At 35.8% G+C, this 9,941-nt stretch overlaps 1 protein-coding gene across 1 annotated transcript in view; it reads right to left on the reverse strand.

Moving 5' to 3' along the window:
* The window catches only part of ELP3 (elongator acetyltransferase complex subunit 3), an 88,632-nt gene that overhangs the window by 70,713 nt on the left and 7,978 nt on the right, over positions 1-9,941 (reverse strand). The window contains exons 3-6 of the mRNA XM_005857883.2: positions 7,795-7,865; positions 6,945-7,008; positions 4,405-4,473; positions 2,103-2,257 (exon numbers count right to left, since the gene is read on the reverse strand). Coding sequence (XP_005857945.1) covers positions 2,103-2,257; positions 4,405-4,473; positions 6,945-7,008; positions 7,795-7,865 — 359 coding nt within the window. The remainder of the gene's footprint in view (positions 1-2,102; positions 2,258-4,404; positions 4,474-6,944; positions 7,009-7,794; positions 7,866-9,941) is intronic.

The raw sequence follows: 9,941 nt of genomic DNA on the forward strand, positions 1-9,941 counted from the left end.
CTCATGGCATTTTCTACCTTGTTCAATGGGATCTATCTGCCTTGGCCTCCTCTCTGTTCCGAGAACAGCCCAACTTCTTCCCCATTTCCGTGCCTTTCTTTTATTTTTTCCTGCTCTTGGCCTAAGTCTTCCTCACACTTCAGATCTCAGCTTAAATAACACCACTTTGTCTAGAGAGTAACCCTATTTATTCTCTAGCACAGTAGTCTATTTCCATCATAGCAGTTACTGTTGATTATTTGTTGAACTAGTAAAATATTAAGTACCACAAGGGCAAGGACAGCATCTGTCTTATTCACCATGTTGTTCCCAGTGCCTTTAACAGGGCATAGCATGTAGTGTGCCCTCAATAAACATTCCGTCACCTTAGCCGGTTTGGCTCATATAAAATAATAAACAAGAGGTGGATAGAGCGTGGGCCTGTGGACTGAAGGGTCCCGGGTTCAATTCTGGTCAAGAGCACATGCTCGGATTGTGGGCTTGATCCCCAGTAGGGGGCGTGCAGGAGGCAGCCAATCAATGATTCTCATCATTGATATTTCTTTCTCTTTCTCCCTTCCTCTATGAAATCAATAAAAATATATTAAACAAAACAAAACAAAAAATATCCCATCAATAAGAGGGACTAGCCAGGTGTTTCTGATACTTCTGAAAATAAAAATTATTTTATGATTTTCACTTCTTGCCCCAGCCAGTTTGCCCAGTGGACAGAGTGTCAGCCTGTGGACTGAAGGGTCCCGGGTTCAATTCTGGTCAAGAGCACATGCTCGGATTGTGGGCTTGATCCCCAGTAGGGGGCGTGCAGGAGGCAGCCAATCAATGATTCTCATCATTGATATTTCTTTCTCTTTCTCCCTTCCTCTATGAAATCAATAAAAATATATTAAACAAAACAAAACAAAAAATATCCCATCAATAAGAGGGACTAGCCAGGTGTTCCTGATACTTCTGAAAATAAAATTTTACGATTTTCACTTCTTGCCCCAGCCAGTTTAGCCCAGTGGATAGAGTGTCAGCCTGTGGACTAAAGGGTCCCGGGTTCAATTCCAGCAAGGGCATGCACCTCAGTTGCAGGCTCCTGACTCTGGTCAGGACCATGCGGGAGGCAACCAATCTATGTGTCTCTCTCACATCGGTGTTTCTGTCTCTCCCTCTCCCTTCCATTCTTTCTAAAAATCAATGGAAAAAATATCCCTGAGTGAGGATTTAAAAAAAAAAAGTTAAAAAACACACCGACTTTCACTTCTTAAATCATTGAATTATAAATGAAACTTTAGAATTCTTCTTGTTAAAAATTGAGGTATGAGGTATCAAAAGAATGCATAATTCTGTTTTGTCAACTAGACTTTGGAATAAATAAATGATCAATTCATAAACACATTACTTAATAATTATTTAAAAGTAGCTATTTATAAGGAAAATAATGGTGACTTAATACTAGTCACTTGTTTTGTTGATTTTATAGCAGCTAAATGTTTCAGAGTACCCAGGGCTCTTATGCGGTGGGCTAAAAACTCAACTCGCTCAATCAAAACTATTCCTGCCTGCAGTTTAGACCAGCCTAAGGCTAAAAAGAGCTTCACAGGGATCTTGTGAACCACTCTTTCTCTTAAGAATACTAATGTCAACAAACTATACTCACTTTAAAAAAAGGAATTATTTAAATAGAAATAATCCATTCCCACAAAACAGAACTATAAGAACTGGGGATGTGTGAGATGATACATGTTAACTTAAACTTACTGTGGTAATCATGTAAGTCAAATCATTTTGCTGTACACCATAACATATAAAGTGATATGTCAATATATCTCAATAAAACTGGGAAAAATGTATTTAACCTTACAATCCATCAAAAGTATGCACATAAAAATAATGAAATCTCCTATTTTTCGCCCTTCCCCCTACCAAAAAAAAAAAAAAGGAAAGTAATGAAATCTCCTATTTCTCGCCCTTCCCCCTACAAAAAAAAAAAAAAAAGGAAAGAAAGGAAGAAAGGAAGAGGAATGTAGATGTAGAGCCAAAGGAATTCTCATAGGCTGCTGCTAGGAAGATAAACTGACAACCACTTTGGGGAATATGACAAGATAATGATTTCTTACTTGACTGCCTCGTAAATATTGTTAGAGGTATGTCCTGACAAGGCATCATGTAAGTTGCGTATAAAATAATCTCTGTATTCTTCAGGAAGGGCCATAAATGTTCCACCCATCACAATAAACTCCACTTTATCCACACTGTGACCAAGCTGTTTCAACTGAAAGACATAAATTGATCAACATTAAAAGGATACAATCACTACCCTAAGAGAGTACTGCAAATTTCTAATTTCATTTTGCAGTGTTTTCATCAGTATAGTTTAAAAATGAGAAGCAATTAAACATACTTAGCAAGTCTGCAGATTAAAAAAAAGAGACTCCAGATTCTGAAATAAAAAAAATAGTATAGCTCAAATAAGGAGGGAGAGAATTAAAAACAATAAACAAGAAGCTTGACGTTAATACCTACAGAGTTGAGTAGAAATTTTAAAAACACATAGAATATAAACTAGAAATCAGTAAAGGCAAATATAAGCAACTATTTATCAATCATGTATTTTATGCCAGGCTTTGTGGTAAGCTTTGGGGACAAAGGAGATAATTCATGCAACATAATCAGGACTTGATGCAAATGAAAGAAAAGGAACACTAGATTAGAAACAGAAATTAAGAAAGCAGTTGTAAATTAAAACTTTAAAGTTTTATATCAATTGTGAGGACTCTGGACATAGGTGGAACCTCAAGCCTGCTTTCCGGAAGGAAAATAAAAATCTGATTGATAAAATATGAAATACAATGCCTCTACTATTAGAGATGCAAATGGTACAGATCTTTGATTTTATCAACCACAATAGCCAAGATTCTAAATTTCAAAAACAAATATTTAAATTTCTTGCCATATCTTAGGCTTGAAAAAAACTGGATTAAGTTGCTACCAAATTATGAATTCAAATGAATGTACTAAGTAAAGGATGTGTATGCTTAATATCTGTTTCTGAAAATGGCAAATAATTTATACATATATACATCTTTATGTATGTATACATATTTACATATCCATATGCACAAATATATCATATGCATATATCTCTTAAATATATATAAGTATGTTTATATATATGCATTTAAATCAAGACTAAAAGAACATTCTATATGTCTATGGTTTGCAAGGGATACACAACAAAATCATCCTGATATCTTTTTCAGAATATCTTGGCAGGACCCCACACCAGACGTAAGCAGAACATCCAGAGTAAGCAGAACATCCAGAGGTAAAGATCTGGCTCATGTTTTGGAAAAGCTGTGATGATTCTAGTAATTTATAGTTAAAAAAAAAAAAAAAATCACTGCTCTATGGTAGTTTCTAAATCTTTTAAAACCCATGCTCCTTTATGGTAAACAAAAACATTTCACACAGCATTAAAACATTTTAAATAAATTAAATATAAATATCATGGCTAAAAAGGAAATCCAAGCAATGGTCAGTTTAGAACATGCTTTTCCAAACTTCGCAGGCTCCCTGCCCCCAGCGGGGTCCTCTCCTATAGCTGACCATCCCGATCCACACATGCTTGGGTGACAGTGAAGTGAAAATCAGAACCGGATGGTCTTCACTAACAGTGACAGTTAGATAAACACAGAGTGACTTACTGACTATGGTATATATTACTTTCCAGTTGACATTTTGTGGTTGCCCTACTAGATGTTATTATAAAAACTATACACAGTGTTCACATTTTTTTTAATTGGACAAGTTTAAAATTGTAAAATCTGTAAAAATAAAACTGTATTAATGTTCAGATTTCCTGAACAGAGCATGGCCATTTACAAAGTTCTTGTTTTCAATCAGCTATACTGAGGTATAATTTACACACAATTAACTTTAAGGATAAATTGGATGAGTCTGGATAAATGTTTGAAGTTGTATAACCACCATGACAATCATGATACAGTACGATTCCACAGCCCCCAGTGTTCCTCACATCCCTTTGCAGTCAATACCCTATTCCTACTCCTCCAAAAAGCACAAAACTCATGTGGCCTAGGAAAGCTAAACTTCAATCCATCCACCTAATGCCTAAGTGTTTCCACACATCTACATCCTGTAAGTTTCATACCATAAATGGCTTCCTACAAATTGAAATCTATAGAATACAAAACGTTTAAAGAAAACAATAGTCTCTAAAGGAAGTGATAGTTCTGATTTTCTAGGTATTGCAAAATAGTCTCCCTCCCTCAGATGGATAGTAAAAACTTACAATGGGGAAAAATACTCTTTTAGGGCTTATTCCAGGTACAACTCAAATCAAGAAATAATACCTCTAAGTATAAAAATCTAATTTAAAACTGCTTTTTAGAAACTTACCTGCTCTATGCGGTGTCTTGTCTGTAGATAAGGATCGTATCTTGCACGAATAGCTCGCATGGAGGTTGGCTGAGAAAAAAAAGAGAAAAAGATTCTGTTATGCCCATGCTAAATTAAAAATAAAAAATGGTTTCAAAGGGTGTATTAAAAATAAAATTCTCCTGTGCTCCTTTCTTCCTTTCTCAGTCTTCAAAATAATGTCCTGTAGCATCTGGCTAGTCTCCACCCCCACTGTCATGAGTATCTGAACAGCAGGGCGTCTTCTTAGATCATATTTATCTTTGTATCACCACTTATAGAAACAACACAAATTGTTATACTACTCACAGACATAGATGTGCATACATATTCAAAAGTTATTTGGTAAAATAACCTTCAAATGATGGCTTAACAAAAAAGACTTTATGTTTTTATACAATGGAATATTCTACAACCAAGAAACAACATACTAATATGTTTTCTAAAATATATTGCTAAATGAAAAAAACAAGGTGCAAGGTTTTGATACAGTAGCTTATATGTAAAAAAGTAGGATAAAGAATAACTATGTGCTTATATATCCATATAATATCTTTAAAGGATATACAGGAAAGATAATACTGGGAGTGGAGGGGGCTGGAGCAGAAACGGACAAGTAGGGGACAAGAGGAACAAGGAACTTTTTCATTGAATAATTCCTTTTGTATTTTCAAAAATCTGAACTATGAAAGACAGGTAAAAAATTAAAAAAAAACATACTAGTGTGTATGTATATGTGTGTATGTATATATATATGTGTGTGTGTGTGTGTGTGTGTATATGAAAAAGGCACCTAGTTAGCTGGCTACTGACCTCCCTGAAGAGGCTGACTGCTTCAAAAGCCTGCTCACTGGTCTCCTCTCTCATTCTTGCCCCACTCTAATCCTTTGTTACCATCAAATCATCTTTTAAAAAACTATACTGGACTATATCATTCCTTTAAATCTTTTTTATTATTGTTAATCCTCATTGGAGGATATTTTTTTCCTCCAATGATTCTTTGAGAGAGGAAGAAAGGGGGGTCGGGGGAGAGGGGGGAGAAAGAAAGAGAGACAGAGAGAGAGAAACATCAATGTGTTTCACCCTCGACTGGAGTGGAGGGGGCTGGAGCAGAAACGGACAAGTAGGGGACAAGAGGAACAAGGAACTTTTTCATTGAATAATTCCTTTTGTATTTTCAAAAATCTGAACTATGAAAGACAGGTAAAAAATTTAAAAAAACATACTAGTGTGTATGTATATGTGTGTATGTATATATATATGTGTGTGTGTGTGTGTGTGTGTATATGAAAAAGGCACCTAGTTAGCTGGCTACTGACCTCCCTGAAGAGGCTGACTGCTTCAAAAGCCTGCTCACTGGTCTCCTCTCTCATTCTTGCCCCACTCTAATCCTTTGTTACCATCAAATCATCTTTTAAAAAACTATACTGGACTATATCATTCCTTTAAATCTTTTTTATTATTGTTAATCCTCATTGGAGGATATTTTTTTCCTCCAATGATTCTTTGAGAGAGGAAGAAAGGGGGGTCGGGGGAGAGGGGGGAGAAAGAAAGAGAGACAGAGAGAGAGAAACATCAATGTGTTTCACCCTCGACTGGGCCAGAATTGAACCTACAACTCAGGTACGTGCCCTTGACCGGGAATTGAACTAGAACCCGAGAACCTTCGGTATACAGGCCAAATGCTCTAAACACTTAGCATCACCAACCAGGGCGATTCCTTTAAATCTTAATGACTTCTCATGTCACCTATAATAAAATCCAAACTCCTTGTCCTGGCTTACAAGTCACTATGATATCTGTCTCCCCAAACTCATTCTTCCTCTTACCCTCTATGCTCCAGAACATCCCACCGTCATTCCTAACATGGCTCCTTGTTCTAGCTATTCTCTCTGCTGGAAATGCTCGTTGCTGAAATTCTTGAAATGCCCCTTCCTGTCATCAGGACTCAGTTAAAGCATCACCTGCTCAGAGAATCCCTTCCTAACACCACAGCTAAATTACCCACCCAGCGATAATTTACAATTTCACTTCTCTGTTTAGCATTTACTAGTACCTGACATTTTTTTCTTGTTTGCTTCTTTATTGTCTATCTCCCACTATTAGAATGTAAATTCCAAAAGACAAGGAACCTTGTCAGTTTTTCCACTGCTGGACACACAGATAGTACAATGTAGTGGTGAGAATCCAATGCTTAGCTCTGTCACTGACTTGCAGTGAGTCTTTGAGCCAGTTGTTTAAGGCTTGTGTTTCCTTATCCATAAAACCAGGCTAATAGTAGCATCTACCTTCAAAATGCTGCTGGTAAGATTTAAAGTCATAAAATGCTTGTCTGACATATATTAATAATAAATGCTTCCATAAGTATTTCTCCAATGACTAGAAAAATATATGTAGTCAGGAAAAAAATTACCTTTGTAATCAGGAAAAAATAAAAATTTTAAGACAGCTAGTACTTGTAAAAGCACACACAGGCAAAGTATGATGTAACATTTCCTCAGGACAGCTTCACATTACTTTACCTCATATCCAGTATAAGACTGGGTTGAATACTCAAAATCTGAATCAGGTCCACCAGGGCAGTATCTGCCAATAAAACAGAAGAATGAAGATGTCAGATACAAAACGTAGTTCAACAGTCGAGATCAAATATTGCTGTCTCCATAAAATCCAGATAACAAATTTCACTTTTAAATCCTAAGAGGAAAGTTTACCTTTGCAGTGTCTATAAATAATATTTTCTACTAACAAGTAAACGAGTTGAACATATAAGGGAACAATATTACAATCATTTTCAGAATTCTGCCATCACTATTATTTCAAAGATTTAAGATTTTAGGGGCAAATAACAGAACCTAAGTTTTCCTAACTTTGGAATGATATTCAGAGTGCTCTCTTGGTAACTACACTTAACAATATCACTCACCCATTTAATCTTTTTACTTGGAATCATGCATATTCTTCTGCTAATTTTTCCAATTATCTAAATTTTAAAAGCTTAAAGGTTATTTATAAAAATAACTTTATTTTTATACTTTTCTGACCCAAATTCATTTAAAATTTCTGACATTTGGAATTTCCATGTTTCATTTATTGCGCTAACAGAACTGTTTACTGAAATTAACAGAATTTATACTGTTCTGAGTTCTATAACCTATGTATTTTTTATTGCATATTGTAACAAATTAAAATCTTTGTTTCATTTTTAAAACAAAATATCCTATCAATGGTTGCTGTTTCAAAGAACTAACTTATAAATCTATTAAATCAAAGTTTTAAATATTACCAGCATGCACTGGTTAAGGCTCTAGGGGACGTATTAATTGAATTAAAATATATACACACACAACTTATCAAAATCATCATACTTACACACAAATATTTCCTGTAAAACTAATGTGTGGACATCTGTGGGGTTTGCACATCACAGCTACAACAGCAATCTATAAAAGAAAGGTTAATATAAAACTATTATGAAGGAATTGACAGAAAATCCCGGAGAAAGGCTATATCTCAGAAAAAGGGAGCGGAATGGAAGCAGAGAGGCACAAGGGCTTCACAGGTATTGGTAATGCTGTATTTCTGAAGCTGAGCAGTGGGTACAAGGGTGATCTCTTTTCAATGTTGTTTGAAAATAACATTGATCTCTCTAAAATGCACATATGCATTGTATATATTAGTTTGTATTAGACTTTACAATAAATTAAGTAAAAAATAAGAAATAACTTTTAAAGTCACAGTGATTCTTATTCTCTCTGATTTGTTTTACTAAAATAGCCTAGGAGAAAAAAACTACTTTATGCAATTCTACACAATTACATCTAAAGTCCTTGTGGACACACTAGATCTCAATATGTAGAGCAGAGACAATTAAACTAGGAGCTAGACTTCACAGTGTGTGCAAAATATTCTCAGAGGGGTCTTTCAGAGCCCAAGTTGGGTGAGTGAAGAGAGTAATGCTTGAGAAAGACAGGGATGGTGGAAATAGGAGACTGGTTACATATAGGAGTGGTTACTCAAATAAAGGCACACACTAAAGTAAATACAAGCCAGGTTTCTTACTGTCAGAGAAGAAAGTTACAAATATGGAAAGGAAGAGAAATAAAATGAACTCTGTGTGCTGGATAGAATTGAAGGTACTATTGTGAACTCATAGTTTTCAACAGACTGATATACAAATAAATATGGAAGCAAATGTGTTATGTATATGTGTGTGCATGTATGTATGTGTATATATTTCCTAGCTTGATCCACTGAGAGGGTCTGGAAGCAGCAACACCCTAATAGCATACCTAGAGCTCAGATCTTGGCCTCTAAATGCCCTTCTCTACTAAAAGGAACCAGGACTCCTGAGAGAAAAGGCTGATTCCAGGGCCCGGGCAAAGAAAGTACAAGAGGAGCCTGGAACATTTTATTATGACAGAAAGCTAAAAACTGCTCAAAGAATGATGGGGACATTTTTTTTAAAAAAAGACAGAAATCAGGTTGAAAGGGCTCCCACTGGTCAAACCTGGGATAATTTGTGCATCAAAATAATGATTATAACCCACCTAATAAGAAACCATGAATCCACTCATACAAACATATGAATAAGTAAATTGGAAGTCTGATGAGGAACAGGAGGATATTTACATAATATTTACAAAAATACTTTACCACACAAAACTTCCTAATTATAAAGTGGAAAAGAATAACTCTACAGAGGAGAAGTGTGGCAGACATCAATGACAAAACAAAATGAAATTATGCCCCCTGATGGGATGCAGTAATACAGAATCACTTCTGTTAATGCTCCTGCCAAAGACACATGACCTGAATCTAATTATGAAGAAACATCTGATTAAACCAAATTGAGGAACATGCTACAGAATAACTTGCCTGACATCCTCAAGTGTCAAAGTAATGAAATCAAAGAAATACAGCAGTGTCCAGACTGAAGAGACATGACAACTAAATGCAACATGTAATTCTGAACTGGGTCCTGTAGGTCATTCTTGAAACAGCTGGTGAGACTTGAATGAGGTCTGAGGATTAGACATCAGTCATGTATCAGTGTTAAATTCCTGACTTGGATGGCTGTATTGCGGCAATGTACAAAAATGTCCTAACTTGTAGGAAATATGCACTAGAGTATTCAAAGGCTTGAGTTTCACAACTTACTTTTAAATGGCTGGGGGAGGGGAGGAATGTTCTTTGTACTGGCCTTTCGACTTTTCTGTAAGCTTGTGATTATTTTCCATAATAAAAATTATTAAAATTTAATGTAAAACATTCAATAATGATCTCTAGAGCAGTGGTTCTCAACCTTGGCTGCACATTAGAATCACCTGGGAATCTTTTTAAAATCCTGATTTCTGGGCCTCATCCTCCGGAAATTCTGTTTCTTTGTTATGGGGTGAGTGGCCCCACCCCATAACAAAGAAACAGAATTTCCGGAGGATGAGGCCCAGAAATCAGGATTTTAAAAAGACTCCCAGGTGATTCTAATGTGCAGCCAAGGTTGAGAACCACTGATCTAG

The sequence above is a fragment of the Myotis brandtii genome, unplaced genomic scaffold, assembly GCF_000412655.1.
Source record: "Myotis brandtii unplaced genomic scaffold, ASM41265v1 scaffold1148, whole genome shotgun sequence".
NCBI classification, from domain to species: domain Eukaryota; kingdom Metazoa; phylum Chordata; class Mammalia; order Chiroptera; family Vespertilionidae; genus Myotis; species Myotis brandtii.